The sequence below is a fragment of the Passer montanus genome, unplaced genomic scaffold, assembly GCF_014805655.1.
Source record: "Passer montanus isolate IOZ18808 unplaced genomic scaffold, ASM1480565v1 scaffold36, whole genome shotgun sequence".
In the NCBI taxonomy this organism is placed as follows: Eukaryota; Metazoa; Chordata; class Aves; order Passeriformes; family Passeridae; genus Passer; species Passer montanus.
Genome location: NW_024368374.1, coordinates 8,963,596 through 8,980,397, shown reverse-complemented (window position 1 = coordinate 8,980,397; position 16,802 = coordinate 8,963,596). Strand labels below are relative to the sequence as shown.

Below are 16,802 nucleotides of genomic sequence, written 5' to 3'. Positions count from 1 at the left end.
TTAATTGAAACCAAAGAAGACCTTGCATTTGCCTTCTCTCATCTCTGTTACCTTCCTTCTCTTATCGAAATCCAGTCTGTTTTCAGCTTTGTGGGTTTATATTAAATTGAGAGTTCCATCTCAAGAGGAGAGACTCGGAGCAGCTATTGAAGTTAATTCACTAATTTACATTTTCTGTTGTTTAAACGAAATACAGTGGTGGTGATGTTGTGGCATGAGACTTGCTCAGCAAAGTGTGAAACAGGAATGCTTTGTTGAAAGCAGCCTCATTGTGTTAAAATTTAAGTGTCCTTAGCTCATTTTCAATTTGAGTAGCCGTCTTGATGCCTCTAGGGTTTTCTTGAGTCACAGTATTTATAATTTTGATTAGTAGTAGTAGTTGTAATTAGTACTTGACAATTGAAATGAGCTCTTCTTATGCTCCAGAGGAGTTCTGGAGTGTAGTTTTTGTGAGAGTTTTGTAGCAGCAGTGAGGTCAGTGCCTTTTGCCTGTGACAGCTCCTGGTGCTGGCACACCCCAGTCCCTTAAAAACTGAATTAGAAAATACATGTAATCCACCCCCAAGAAGTAAGAACTGCTGGATTCTTCCCTGTCAGATTTGTTCCCTGATCTAATTCACTACATGATGCTATAAACAGTTGTCCTGGCACAGTGGGAAGGTCAGTACAGGTCAAGGATGAGCAGGGATGGCTGAGGCAGCCTGAGTAGCCTGGCTTACACATCACTGCATTGAGCATATTAGTGCAGAGCAGACCTGCCCCATCTTTCATCTGTGTTGTGAGAATTTCATAGTTACCCTCAGAACATCTCTCACAGGCTTAAATACTGATTTTAAAATACTCGTTTGTTAATATCTTCTTGTCTGTTTCTTGTATGTTCTGTAGACCACTTGTCTTTTTGCCTTTTACAGCATGACTTGTTCTCTTCAGATTTCACCACATAAATCTTCTTGCTGAAAATTTACTGAATTTGTTCAAAATGGTCTTGTTCCATTCCCCTTCCATTGTGTTGGAAAGTACCAGGATTTTTCATGAATGTGTCTGCCTGTAGAGTTGGTTAAAATGATCCTCCATCAATCTTGTTCCTTTCCTGAGAAACATTTGGCTCCATGAAGACCCAAAATTTGGAATTGTAGAGTTTACTTAGAGAAAATGAAATAGTTTTATTTCAAGCGTTGCAAAACTGTCAATGTAAAGATAAAATAATTATATTTGCCTAGGACCCCAGTGAAACCTGAATTATCAATTAAAGATGTGGTATTAAAGCATATGAGTTTTTGGTTTTCCTTTTTCATTAGGTCTCTTTTGTGTAACTTAGAAGTATTGGCTTACTTTCCTCTTTGATTTTCATAGATTTTACTGTTAAAGTACTGTTGGATTTTGTATTACTCTCCCTCTCATTTTCAGTGTGCTAGAGCACTGACAATTGCAAAACATTTAATCTGATCTCTGAAAGATTTTGTGGAACTGCAAGGTGGGAAAGTCATCCATATCTACAGAAGGGAAGCCAGTTTTCCATAATTAGTAGCTGAATGAAGTTTGGACACTAGTTGGGTAAATAAGTGAAAGCTTTCTTTTAAAGCTTTGATGTTGCAAGGAAATTTAATTCTACAGTATATAGAAGTATACTTACCTGTCTTACCACCCTGTAATAACAGTGTATTTGTCTTGTAGTAATTATATCACATTGAAAGATGAAATTATCTTAAAGGAATTGAGCTTTATTCTTCTGTAAATAACTAATTGGTGCCTTCTCAATGTCCTGAAAAAGCAGTTTCTTTATTTCCAGGAGTACTGTGTGCTCAAACCACAGTTTGAGCAAATTTTCTGTTGCTACAGCAATCCCAGTCCATTCCATTTGGGTCCTTCTGTGGTTGTAAGGCATGTGACAAAACATATGCAGGAAAATGCTGCCCATGAGATGCTGTTTGCACATTGCATCCTAGCTGTGTTTATTTCAGGAACAAGAGAATTTGCTATTGCATTTTGATTGTTTGTGACATTAGTAAATTGATATCCCAACTGTGTGGTGTTACAAAGAAATGGATCTGGTCTGCAGAAAAGTAGATTAGTCTAAGGTTAATTTTGTAATTTTGGATGCTATAGGCTTTTCCTTTCTTTGGAGAATTTGAAAGGTAATAACTGCAATTGTTACAAATGTGCAAGCACAAAGTATCTGGAGATAACTTATGATACAAATGCTGAAGAAATATTATTTTAAAGTACTTTGTAATTTTCAAATGTGTTAAAATAACTCTATATTGTCTTTACTGAAAAATCTGTGTAAGCTTAATAGAAAGTCTTATGTGAAAAAGCAACTCAAGTGTTTGATGGCAAGAATATGCTATTATAATTTATAATACCAGTTTCTGATGCTGGTTGTATTTTTGCAGATATAAATATGAAAAATAAGTCTTCAAGATAAGCATAAAAAGCTAATATCCTCCTCACTTTGTTTTATTATAGTCAGAGATTAGAAATGAAAGCACAAGTTGCAGATGCATTCATAGCAAAATTCCAGCTGACATCGGATGAAATGAATCTGCTTCGAGGCACAAAAGATGAGCCAATTACCGAGGTAACTCAATGAGCATTAAAATCTTCACCCTGAACTAAAATGTAGAAATGCCCTAACTGAATTGTACATGAGATATTATTTTTGGTTTGCAATTTAATTTTTATGGAGAAATGTACCTTTTAAGAGAATGGTGAATTTATGATGAGTTTGAAATGTGTGATGAAAAATTCCAGTAAAGAGACAGAAAACCAACATTAAATTCTAGTTTGTGTAATGATGTAATGAGTTTGAGGTAAATGAGCTCTCATGTAATCAGTTTGAGGCAAAGTAGTTCTCATATGGTTCTACACTTTAAAAAGACCTTTATGAAGTCTGAATTTTCAGTGAAGATAGTTTAAAACTTCATGACACTCAAAGCAAATGAGAAGCTTGCAGCTCTCTAGTACTGCCACTGTGCACATGTGTGTACATTTTGCATATTCATGAATATAGGTATTCAGTGACTTGGGACAATATGATCTGAGGCTTTCCCTCAATGTTATTTGGTTGCTAAGGATATTAGGTGCTGATTCACTTCAGCCACCTTCCAAAACAAGATTTGGAATATGTTATGGTTTGAATAAGAAGACACAGTAAAAGGAAACTTGTTCTACAGTAAAAGCAAACTGAATAATGAAAGAATTGAGTATACTGAGTAGACTGAATAGACACTGTAGTTGCATGGAAAGCTTCATGTAATGTATCAGCAGGTAGTCCAGATTTATCTATTTCTCACTGGTATCCTGTTTGCAGTTAAAGCACTATTAAAAACATGGAACTGATAACCATAAACAGTGCTAATGAAAGCATAAATGGAATGTACTAAATAATTATGCTCTTGAGTAATTGCTGTATGCTTTTGTACCACTATTGCCATGAAAGAACATTCAAGTTTCTAGAAAGCACCCATTGCAGGGAGCAATGACAGCAACACTGTGCCAGTTATTGCGTGATTGGTTTGCAGCCAGCAAGGGCTCGTCTTTTTGATACTTCTTCTAAAAAATGTGCAGAAGTAAATGAGATAAAACAGTTCTTCTGCTTCAGTTGGTAGTCTTCATGAACATCGTGTGTGTGCATTTCCGCTATGACAGAGTCAACCAGTGTGCTTAAAACACCTTTAGTCAGACCTGTGGTTTGGAAATTTTCTTTTATCCCAAAGGAAGAGTGCTTTGGGTTTTTATAAACATGGTCTTTAAGACAGTTGATGTAAGGCGGTAGATTAAATTGCTGGCCTCTTGTACTTAGAATATATCTATTTTTATGTGACTTGAACCAGAATGAACTTTGCTGAGCAAACTCTGTTCAAATCACAAAAGATTTAACAAACAGTTGTATCTGAAATACCTGGTCTCCTCCAAGGCATTTGAAATATGTCTTCATAAGAAGGTCTGTTTGAAAATGTTACTGGCTTTCCATTTGCACTCTGAAACTAATAAAGTAACCTTTTCAGCCATATGTACTTGTCTTCTAGGCTTTGGGTTCGTTTTTTTTTTTTTTTTTTTTCCACTGCTGCTGTTGAGTTACTCCACAGAGAAAGGTTATTCTGGAAAACCTTAGTCTAGTCAATTGCAAATGGTTTTTTTCAATTTTTTTTTTAAAGAATAGTTATTTCAACCTGTAATCATTGTACTTTACAATGTTTCATTTTGCTCTTTAGTTTCTAACAGTAATGGGAAACAGTGATGTAATGCATGGCAGTGTCCTCAAAATTTCCCTAGGGTTACCTAATGGATGTGAAACACACATACTTCACAGCTTGACAATACAGGTTACAAATACATCTTTAGTGCTTTTTCTTTTTTTTTCTTTTGTGAGTGAAAAGTTTGATACAACGGGAAACTAAAAAATCCTAAGGCTCTTAAGATGGAATGAAAGTTAAGTGGCAAAGGTGGGGTGTGAATTTTAAAAGCAGCTTTTGCAACACAGATCTGCAAGAAACTTAGGAGTGGAATTGAAAGAGGGAGTATAGAGTGCTAGAGATTTGAATAGAAATTACTGCTTTTACACACTGCTTGTATTTTGTTTTTGAATTTATTTAGGATTTTTTCAAGGCTTTGGGACGAGTAAAACAAATTCATGATGATGTCAAGATTCTCCTCCGAACAAATCAACAAAGGGCAGGGTGAGTCCTGTTTAAATGAGTGGAAGAGAACCATTTACAGTTAAAAGCAGAAGTTCAAGCAAGGTCTCATTCTTTGCTTTATATGACAGAATATATACAGAAATGTATAGAATATTTCACCAAAAAAATTTTAAATACTCAAAATGTTAATAATGGTATGTTTAATTTGACTTGCACATGCCTTTGCTAATACTGCCTAAAATAGTATTTGCAAATAAACTTTTTATTTGTCTTGTAGCTTGGAAATTATGGAACAGATGGCTTTACTGCAAGAGACGTCTTATGAACGGCTTTACAGATGGACTCAAAGTAGGACTAAGAATGTTTTTATGTTTATGCTTATTATTATGATGATTTCTATAATTTCTTCATGTGGATTGAATTTAGCAGAAACCCCTTCCAATATATATTAACACTTTGGTTTACTTCTTAGGGAACCAAACTGCTAATTGTCAATTCTCTCATTTTTTGGGTCAATTTCATTATTATAAAAGTGGATTATTCATTAACTGTTCTTCACTGACTGCTGAAACCTCAAATAGTAATTGTGATTTCACCCTTACGAAAAGTCATAATTTTTCTGTCAATGTTTGATTTAGTTTATGTGATTTCCACATTCTTGCCTGGACTATAAAAGATTATATAATTATTTTGATGAGAGAAAAAAATACCAGAACCAAACGGCAAAATAAACAGCTTGCTTAACTAGTTGCTCCATTTTTTCTTAATAGTTTACCTGAAATGCGGTAAATAGTTTTGATGAGAGAAAAAAATACCAGAACCAAACGGCAAAATAAACAGCTTGCTTAACTAGTTGCTCCATTTTTTTCTTAATAGTTTACCTGAAATGCAGTAAAAAATTACAAAAGAGCCCAATAAAATTCTGAAGGTTGAGTGAGTCAACATTGGTATGTGGGCATGAAGAGATAGTAAGCTTCCTTTAATCGTTTTTATTGTTGAAATTGGTGATGGACATGCATTTTACAGTACTGCTTGCAGGGGAATTTAATTGTATTAACACTAACTAGCCCAGGTAGCATATTCTGAAGTCTTCAAAATTAAAAGCCTTTGAGTTTTTAACTCATTTTCTTGTTTGACAGCTTGTATAAAATTTATTGCAGGGTAAAGAATGTGCTTTTGTGTTGCTATTTTATAGATGAATGCAGGACATTGACACAAGAATCATGTGACATTTCTCCAGTTCTCGCTCAAGCCATGGAAGCCTTACAAGACAGACCTGTCTTGTACAAGTAAGTGTTTGCTATTATCTCTAACAGAAGCTAGTATTTTGAGCTTATAAAACTTAAAGATGGGCATGAATTACAGTGCCAAGACTGGTGGTACTTTGGTCCTGTGCCAAATTCAAAACTACCCAGAAACTTAAGTTATAAAAAATGATATTTTGACTGTTTTAAATTGCAGAAGTCTTTTTGACGTAATTACGATACAGGAAATGTCATTGGACTTTTCTAACTTACAGGTTTCTAATTAAAGTAAAATGTCAGACTGTTTTTATTTAAATGAATTGTGTATTTCTGTGCTCTCATTCTAGGATTTTTCTGAAGTAAAAAAATCCTGCTCAAAACATGTGATTGCGTCTTTTTAAGTCCCCAAAGTAAAAAATTGGTAAAGGCTAAGTAGCTCTTACTGAAATGCCTGTGGTAGTAAGAATGTCTTCCATTATGAGTTATACAGTAATCTATTAAAAAATCCTACACATGGACCTCTAAAGTGTAGAGATATTTATATATGTATATCTGTGTAAAGTACTACTGTTCTTATTCTGAATTTGCTGTTGTTGAAGTAGATGAAATGGTACTTAGGAGAATGAACCAGCAGGTGGCACTGTAAGAACTGTTTATTGGGGTGACCATCCCTGAAGAGTTATTTACACTTCTTTGGGTTTTGGGCTTTTGGTTTTCATTCAACTTTTTTTTTTTTTTTAATGCATTCATCACATTTCGCAACCATTGAAAATTGTTTTCAGCCACAGGTATCCAGGGCAGCAGGGTAACAGGCAGCCTTTCAAAGACTACCCCTGTCTTCAGGAGTGTCAGTGTGAAGGTGTAGGTACATGATGCTATAAAGCTCCATGGAGCCCTTCACAGGAAAGATGCATAGGGCATGTGGACCTGAAAAATGCTGTCAGTGTTAGAGAGAAAGCTCAGGTCTGGACATGCTCAGTCAGCTCTCTGGTTAACGTGAGGGAGAAGTGGAGTCACTTGACCTCCCCAGCTGTTGGAGTACTTCAGGCCATAGCTGGGAATTGCAGTCTTTTCTTGCTGGGCTTTTGGTTTTCATTCAACTTTTTTTTTTTTTTTAATGCATTCATCACATTTCGCAACCATTGAAAATTGTTTTCAGCCACAGGTATCCAGGGCAGCAGGGTAACAGGCAGCCTTTCAAAGACTACCCCTGTCTTTAGGAGTGTCAGTGTGAAGGTGTAGGTACATGATGCTGTAAAGCTCCATGGAACCCTTCACAGGAAAGATGCATAGGGCATGTGGACCTGAAAAATGCTGTCAGTGTTAGAGAGAAAGCTCAGGTCTGGACATGCTCAGTCAGCTTTCTGGTTAACGTGAGGGAGAGGTGGTGTCACTTGACCTCCCCAGCTGTATGTACTTCAGGCCATAGGTGGGAATTGGAGTCCTTTCTTGTTTGCTTCTCTCCCCTACACCCTCTTTTACAGCTGCAAAAGATCAGTCACTATGCTGTTCACAACATTTTATGGGGTTCCTTTTAGATACAGTTTTATTTTCTGTAATAGCTACTTCGAAATATGATGCTTTGAAACTTCATAAAATCATTGTTATGCTTTCATAGTTCAAGGAAGGAAAATCCCATCTTGTGTATAAATCCACTGCTGGCCAGTTTAAAATGAATCTGCAGAAGAGAATTTTTTTTCTGACACTTCTGTCACAAACAACAGTAATAGTATTAATGTTATAGTATTAACAAAGACAGAATTTGATTGGTAAGACCTTTCCTCTTCCAAAAGGGCAAAAAACCCCTATTACTGTAGATGATGCAGACACGTGTCTCTCATCATAGATTATCAAGCTTAATTACTTACTACAGCATATTATCAAAATTGCAGTACTGATGCTTTACATTTTAAATCTCAAGATTTAATTTATTCCTTTCCAAAAATTTTTGTATACCTTTAAGTAACAAATTGCTGAGTTCATAATATAGAAGCTAGGTCACAGAAGAAAGCAATTTTAAATAGTTTTTTTGTGTATTAACACTGTTGTGAGAACTAAACACTTTTCCTCCAGATCACTGCCATTGCATCTGATAAAGATTGTGATTCGATTGGGTGAAAGTGAATCTGATGGAGAAGGGCAAGAGTTTAGAACCAAATCTACAAATTCTTGTTTCTTTATATTGATTTACTAACTAAAAGTGTCGAAAGGACTGCACTGTGGAATTTTTGGAACTACAGTCAGTAGGGGATGTAAAATAAACATTTCAGATTGTTTTTCACTTCCTGGCTCTAACAGAAAAATTGAGAACTGTTTCCTAGAAAATGCATGCAGATATAGCTGAAAGCAGTGTTCCTCTTCCGTCATCCACTCAGGTTTACAAAGGTGGCTTTTTTTTCCTCTTTCCCCAGTGATCATTACTGTATATTTTAAACATTAAAGCTGGGTTGAAAAAAATCCAATGTTTTCTTCTCTGAACATGAGTATGTATAATAACATAGTAGTAAATACTGTGTTCTTGTGTAAATAATAGTTATTGCTGAATTTTTTAACATGCAGGATTTTGTAATGGTTATACCCTGTTCTACTGAGAGCAAAAGGAAAATTAGTAGTTTCCTTTTTAAAACAAAATTATTGTTATTGAATGCTGTTTTCAGAACTAATAATGATCACAAGATCTGTTTCACTGCTGTACATTCAATGATCTATTGTATAGCTGTTTGTTGGGGAGGAAAAAAAAGGCTAACTGGTTTCTACAGATTTGAGGTTTTTCACTCCAGTTCTGCTCCTTCTAGACAGTGGATAGTTGTCAGATGCTAGATGCTATAATTACTGCAGATATTTACTCTTCAACTTAACAGGCACATTGTATAAGGAAAAAAGCTTCAACAGAAATTTCCAGATTCTTCAGTGTGCTCTTTTCCCACCTCTTTAATATTATAATTGGGATTAAAAAGAAAAAAACTGAAGGTTCCTTCTGACTTTATATAGCAGAGTAGAAATCTAATTGAACTTAATGTTGAACATTTTTGAAACCATAATAAATGTATTATTTTCTTTTAAATTTTGTTCTCTACCTCTATTAAATGTGAATGCATTGCTTATTAAATGCAGACTTAAATAAGTCAGAGAATGACATTCTTTTTATTAATATTATTTTATATGTATATTCCTCTGCTGGGTGTCATTGGTAAGTGACTATGTTCACTCTTTGACAATTTTCAGTTACATTGGAAAATAATCTATAATGTTTATTTTTGTCTATTTTCTTTCTCTCCTTTGTAGTTTGTGTGTTGTTCAAAATGCTTAAATTGGTTTTTAAAAAAAATAGAAGTGTTCTCTGGCTTGCAAATGTAACTGGAATGTTACCAGTGTTCATTTCCCATCGTTCACTTGCTTTCATGCTTCAATGCCAGCAGAAAGGTAGCCCACTCCAGAAATGAGCCATGTGTAAGTTATTGGCATCTCCTCTACCACCAGCAAGCCATTTGAGATAACGCATTCTGGGCTGTAATTGTTCATCCATTAAATATCTAGCTAAGATTGCTTTGATTAAAGTCAGTGAACAACCATAAAATGAGTATAAGTCTCTTCCTACTAGTCATGTGGTAGCCTAGAAGGAATAAGCCTTGTGCTGCAGGCATTGCAATAAAATGCTGCTTTGTCAATCAGCTGGACCATATGCAAACAGGAGTCCCAAACCTGTCCAAGATGCTTATGTGTACAAAAATTGAAAAGCTGAGTTTTCATTTATTTATTTCTGGGGGTGAGGGAATGGGAGGAGCAAGGAAGAGTTCTCTTTAGTACCTGTTCTGAGGAGTCAAGAAAATCACAGAGCATGCTGAGTTGGAAGATACCCACAAGTATGATGAAGTCCAGCTCCTGGTTCTGCAAAGCACCATCCCCAGGAGTGACACTGTGTGCCTGAGATCATTGTCCAAACACTTCCTGAACCCTGTCAGGCTTGATGCTGTGATCAGTTCTTCTGGGGAGCCTCTTCCAGTGCCCAGCCATGCTCTGGGTGAAGAACTTTTTAATATCCAACCAAAACCTCGCCTGACACAGCTTCAGGCCGTTCTCTCAGGTCCTGTCACTGGTTACCACAGAAAAGTGATCAGTGCCTGCCTCTTCCCTTCCCCTCATGAGGAGGTTGTAACTGCAGTGAGATCTCCCCTCAGTCTCCTCCAGGCTGAACAGACCAAGTGACCTCAGCCACTCTTCATGCAGCTTCCCCTCAAGGCCCTTCACCACCCTCATTGCCCTCCTTTGAACACTCTAGCATCTTAATGTCTTGTTTATATTGTGGCACCCAAAACTGCCCCCAGCACTTGAAGTGAAGCAGCCCCAGTGCAGAGCAGAGTGGGACAATCCCTTCCCTTGCCCAGCTGGTGATTCTGTGCCTGGTGCCCCCCAGGGCCCTGCAGAAGCAGTCACTTCATTTTCTTCTCTCGCTCCCTTTTTTTTCTTCAGTAATAGTAACCTGATCCTGGCAAGACTATGGCCTCTGCCAATGCTCCTGTATAGGAAACACAGTGCCAAGTACTTCTTTCAGTCTATTTTGCAATGGTATCAGAGGAGGCACACTAGAAAAACTGTTCAAATTCAGTAGAAAATCCCCGCAAATAATAATCTGGCAGGTAATTGATTTAGCCTGGAAACTAAGAGCTATCCAACCAAGAAAGAAGAAGAGGACTGCATGTGTATATATATATGTGTGTGTGTGTGTATAAGACTATATATTGCAGCACCTGTCTGCAGTATCAAAAGTCTTGTCTCATCCTGCACATTTGCTCTAGAGCAGACAGGCAGGTGACAACATAAAATTTGTCTTCTCCTGTTTATCAGATGTACCATAGGCAGAGCAGGATGATATGAATTCCGGCATCATCATGTGGTTTTGAATGCTTTATAGTTGAAGCATTGATGCAAGATTTCTAGAACTATAAAAATGTTTACTTGTATTAGCTATGGCTGAACTAATCAACTGTGATAAGATAGACTGGGTTTTTTAACCTATTTTCATGTTTCTATAACAGATACACGTTGGATGAGTTTGGGACAGCTAGAAGGAGTGCTGTGGTCCGTGGCTTTATAGATGCTCTTACTAGAGGAGGTCTGGGCGGTACTCCCCGCCCTATTGAAATGCACTCTCATGATCCTCTGAGGTACAGTAACAACAAGAATGTATATAAAATAATATTTTTTTGTTGTTGTTGGCATTTTGAATTCCTGACACCAATAAACCACTAATTTACGCAGAAATTTCTTTCTTTGTGTAGGTATGTAGGAGACATGCTGGCCTGGTTGCATCAAGCTACAGCTTCTGAAAAAGAACACTTAGAAGCTATGTTAAAGCTTGTGACTATTCAAGGTAGTACTGGTTTTAAGATATAAATTGTGAAATGGTAGTAAGTCTGTGATAAGTGTGATTAATTTCTTAGGCTGAGCTTCAGTTACAAGTCTGAGTTTAAATTTTCCTAAAACCAATCTCAGAATAGCTGGTGGTTGCATTCTACCAAAAGGCCTGTAACAAAAGAAGAGTATTTCAAAATGCACTCATTTATTTTACTGTATATTACTTATAATAGATTTACATTATATTTACAAAGGGACATTTTAGGGTGTAATTGAGAGTTCAGAAATTGTTTGCAATTTATATGAAAGCATGTCTCTTTGAAAACATTACATATTATGTTGAGGATTTTCATTATGCCTTTGTTCTTTTGTTTAGTTTTTATTTTTTAAAAATAGAATTCCTTGTTTCTCTAAGCCTCTTTGTTCTACAAGGAAAATGGAATTTTCATCTATCATTTAACATCATTCCATATTTATGGAGGTTGACATAGGCCACTTACAAATAGGTGAAGATTTTAAAAACAAAACTCTCCTTCAATTCAGAACTGCAGATTCTCGTGCTTGGTCTTCAGTCCCTTTGCTTTGTTTTCAGTAGATTGGACCTATATTTTTAAGACTTTTATCCTGTAGAAGTTATAGTATGATTTGCCACCATAGTTTCAGAGGAAGATATTTTTTATAAATTAAGCATGTGTACTTAATTGTAACAAACTTATTGTAAGAACTTAAATGTGATCAGTATCTGGTGAGCTCTTCTGATTGTATGTCTCAATCCTACTCTGGGTTTTAAAGTGAATATGTATTCTGATTTGCCTTACTGCTGTAAGTATTAATTGCCTTTCCTAATTAGTGGTATGTGAGAAAAGGAGGCTGTCATGTCTCAATCCTACTCTGGGTTTTAAAGTGAATATGTATTCTGATTTGCCTTACTGCTTAAGTATTAATTGCCTTTCCTAATTAATGATATGTGAGAAAAGGAGGCTGTTTAGGAACTGTTGTAAATCAAATTGGAGGAATGCTGGTTTTTAAGCACAGTTACAGTGTACTGTGGAAGTGAATTCAATACTGTTTGCTAACAGTATTTCAGGGAGACAGGAAAGCAGGCCTCATGATGGTTTTATGGTAGAGAAAAAGGCATGGCAGTGCTTTGTAGATGACTGACCAATGGGGAGCCCTTCAAGAAAAGCTGGGCCTGTGGAGCAAGTAAATGTGTCTGGTTCTGCTGTGGGCTGGACTTCTGCTGCTGTGCTTTGTTCTGAAATTCTCCTACTTCTTTGTGTAGTGCTTTGCTTAACTATAAAGTTCTTTGACCTCCTGACAGGATGTTGGGCTGAGATGATATGAACATGGAATGAGATATATTTAGAGCATTTCAGCCACAGAGCAAGATACCTGATAATACAGAGAATATAAATATTTGGGGGAGAGATTTTCAACAACAAAAAAAAATCACCAGGATAAAACCTTTTTCTGGGAAGACTGGTATAAACAAGAGATTCAGTATTTCAGTCTGAAGGAAAAATATGTTTTCCAAAGCTCTCCAGGAGTGGGTCTGCTATCACTGTTGCACAGTTTTCAAGAAATATATGTTCCTTTTATACTGGAAGCAAAAACTGGGAGCTTGGGAGGTGCTGTCTGTAACTATTCCTCTGTGTCTTGGGAAAAAAATTTTTTTGGTGGTAAAGATAGTGATGTGATAAGGGTCTGTAAGACAAAACAGTACTTAATAGCATACCACTAGATTTAACAAGAAACAGGTATGGGCAGTGCAACCCCAAAGTACCCTGAGATTATATATTCTTTATAAATTCAGGTCCTGAGTTGGTAGTTAGGACGGTATCTATGGTACGAAAAAACTCAAGGTGAATTTTCTCTGCTGGTGTGCAGTCTTTAGGTGTCTGGCTGTGCAGGCTAGAGTTAAAATTGAGTTAATTTCATGTAGCCATTTAACAAATCGACATCATTTAGAAATAAGGACAGAGATTTGCATCTTCAGAGTGCAGTGCTTCCTAACAAAATTTGAGATCTAATGTAAGCATTTCTGGAGACGTTCATCACCAACTGGGATTTTTTTCCATTCCCCTATAGAGGGAGCCCAAGGAGCTGCATAGATAAAACACCTACCTGGCTGTCTGAAGTTAGGTCAGTCAGATGTTTTCATTTCAATTTCAGCTTGAGGAGTTTTTTGCAGATGGAACCACTTCTTTTATTTTCCTTCAGGTGTGCCTGTACTGAGTTCAGATTTCTGTTTAAATTCTCATATAAGTTCTTTGTACTTTCAGGTCTGTGGAGAGTGTGGTAAATCACAGCTGTACAAAAATTTCTTTTCTCAAAAAACAACAACAAAAAAAAAAGCCACTTGTATACCTGTTCGTGGATATGGTCCCACTGGATGAAGAATTGTATATGTGGCACTTCTTTTTTTGAGGAATGTTTCCATCCCAGTTTTTACTTTAAAGTGACCAAACTATGTAGCCCATAAGCAGAGTGTGCAAGGATTGTTTTTTAAAAAGTTTTAAAATATTAAGTTTGCAAAAATTAGCTGTTTCAGATTAATCTGACCAAAAATGCTATTAAATATTTAAGTGCTGAAAACATTCAGAAAAGTTCAGCTCTTTTGCTGGACAAGCATAAAGCGTCTGGTTTTCCTCTTCAGAGTTTAGGTATTCTATAGCTAGCAGGAGCCTGCCAGTCATAGAAAATCTTCTCCTTGCAAGGAATGGAGAATTGCAGGCATTTTAAAAGATGCAGTCGAAACCCATTTTTTGTGGAGTTACAGGAACCCAGATGGAGAACAGAAGCTAAACAAAGTCCAAAAAAGATCTCTCCTTTTATAGAAGGATACTCAGAGAAAAATTATATGTGGTGTAGCAAGGAGTTGGAAGTGTATCTTCAGTTATGAGCTGTATTCTAAAAGTTATTTTGGACCTTTGAGAATTGTTTATTGTGTAAGTCTTTTATGTCAAACTTGCACCACTTATGTAACCCATTCTGCTGGAAGATTTCACTGCTTTTGGAATCCAGATATTCTAATTGGACATGAAAATACATGCAAAGGCACAAGCATGTGGTGTCTCAAAATTTTTATTCCATGTCCTTTGGTATTCGAACTTGTATATTTTTTGAGCTAAAATTTTCATACCAAACAACTTGTTTTTCAGTCAATCTGGTCTAGATACACTATTGCAAATATGTGCTAGGTACTTGTTACATTGATGAGCAGTACAAGTGTGACTGTTCCTACTAAAAAATGTGTAAATTGCTAAGGTCTGAGAGCTAGCCATTACGTAAAAGAGCATGCACGCTGTGGTTTTTAATCTTGCTTTTTGCCTTGATATCAATACTCAAGTATATAAGTGTATTTTTATTACCTTACCAGTTCAGTATGTTGAAATTCTTACAGCCACCACACTGAATTCAGTTGTTACGGTTTATATGGCTTTTCATGTAACTTGGTGTAAAGAGGCATTGGCACAGATCTCTGATCTTTCATTATTTTTACTCTCCGAGGTAATCTGTCTCAGTCTGAAATAAGCAAAATATAGCTTCGGGTCACCTGATTTCTGTCACATGTCACAGTCAGTTTGTTTACTTTCATTGCATGGGTCCCATCTGAAGATGAACTCCTGTTGACAAGTTTTAAATTAGAATTAAAGTATTGCTTTCTCCATAAATCTGTTCTGAGTTGTTACTGAAGTGAGAGCTTGAAGATCTGTTGCTTTCAGTTTGATTGATTTATGACAGCAGTGGTTGCCATGCAACAATTCATTTGTGTTTCGTGATAAGATAGGGCAATATTCTCCTTTGTACATCGTTCTGTGAAAGATGAGTTTCAATTGCTGCTGGGGAGGAAGCGTTTGCCAGTGCTGCACACGCAGCAGTGTGGAGGTACACATGTCACTTCATTAGTAACAGCGCCACGAGCTCGTCAGTAAGCAGCACTGACAGACACGTGTGTTTGCCAGTCAGGCCTTTCAGATGGGGGCTACTGCTGCTCCTTGGGCGTCTCACCAGCCTGGTTGTTTTTTGGGTATTTTTCTAGTTTAATTTCATGAAGTGCTAATACTGAGCCTTACTGAGATAGCTTCTTGCTAAATCATTTATTCTTCCCCTTGCTGCTTCTACCTCAAATTCCCACGCACTGTGTTGCCCTAGGAAGCAATTGCATAGCGAAAGGTAATGACTCCAGGACTGTTTTGCCATGCAGCTATTTCTTAATGGTTAGATTGGGGGTACAGTGGAGGTGTGAACTAGTCGTGTGGAGAAAAGAACACACAGTTCATAATGCTTTTTATGGAGGAGTACCTCCTACATTTGTTTATTTGTTTTATAGTCTTGAAGAAAAAAAAAGAGAATTACATTTGCATAATCTTAGCATGTGTTTGCATTAACTATAGGTGTGGAAGAAAATATTCAAGAAGTAGTTGGGCACATCACAGAAGGTGTCTGCAGGCCTCTGAAGGTGAAGTATTTTGTTTTCCGTAGCACTCTAAATACAAAAGCTGTTCTGTCATGTTTTTTCAGAACTTGTGCTCCCATCTCTTCAGTGTATTTTCATTGCCCTTGGTTAAGAATTAGATTGTTGACTTCTGAAGGATTTTTTCTCAAAGATTTCTTTCTTCAAAGATATCTGGTTTATAATAGTCATATAATGAGGGGTACTAGGATGCTAAATTAGAGTCTTGATTTTGGTTTACTTTTCCTCTGTTGAGGAGTGCTGATGTATAAAATTACAGCTTTGTGATAAGTGTATGGGAATAGCTGTAATGGGTCAAATGAAAAATCAATGTAATTCACTAACCTGTTTTTCATAGTGATCATTTTGCTTAGGGAAGAGTGTACAGGTTGTGCAGTTGTGTCATTCTTCCATAGGATAGTTTCCTTGCCTGTTTGTTAATATACTAAGGACTTACTGAGCCATAACTTCTTTGTATATAATAGATCTCAATAGATGTTTTCTTGCATGAACATGTCAAATTGATATAAACTGATGATATTCACAACATATCTTTCAGGAGGGAAGTGAACATTTCAGCTTTTGTGTGAAAAGCCAGTTCCTTTTGTTGTTTGTGGGGTTTGTTTGTTTGTTTGTTTGTTTTGGTGTTTTATTTTTTTTTGGGTTTGTTTTAATAACTCCTGCTCTTGTATTTTAAAGACACCATGAAAAATTGTTTCCTAATTACCTTCTTTATGCTACTGCAGTTTTTTGTATTTGTCACATCTTTCTGTACTTGTCTTTTTTTCAAACTACAGCCATAGTAAGTTTAGGGAACACATGTGATAGAAATCATTAATGATGATCCATCAAATGATTGACTGACTTGTCTGTTGTATGTGCTTCACATAAGTACTGAGGTAATCAAGGTGATGAAGCTGATACCAATTATTGCCTGACTGTGCAGTGTATAAATCCAGGTGGTTTTAAAGCAAAATCTACTGTGCCTAAATAAGATTATAATAAATTTCTCTTAGAATTCTGTATCTATAACAACCATACCCAGTTGACAAATAATCAGTCTCAAATGTGAACAGCTAGTTTTTGGATACTATACATAAGTTTCTG

At 36.4% G+C, this 16,802-nt stretch overlaps 1 protein-coding gene across 2 annotated transcripts in view; it reads left to right on the top strand.

Annotated features, from left to right (window-relative positions):
* Positions 1–16,802, top strand: part of COG6 (component of oligomeric golgi complex 6) — a 55,898-nt gene that overhangs the window by 12,756 nt on the left and 26,340 nt on the right. For both annotated transcript variants that reach the window (XM_039716692.1, XM_039716693.1), the window contains exons 5-11: positions 2,467–2,578; positions 4,597–4,679; positions 4,918–4,988; positions 5,836–5,929; positions 10,921–11,049; positions 11,164–11,255; positions 15,637–15,701. In XM_039716692.1, the coding sequence (XP_039572626.1) occupies positions 2,467–2,578; positions 4,597–4,679; positions 4,918–4,988; positions 5,836–5,929; positions 10,921–11,049; positions 11,164–11,255; positions 15,637–15,701 (646 nt within the window). The remainder of the gene's footprint in view (positions 1–2,466; positions 2,579–4,596; positions 4,680–4,917; positions 4,989–5,835; positions 5,930–10,920; positions 11,050–11,163; positions 11,256–15,636; positions 15,702–16,802) is intronic.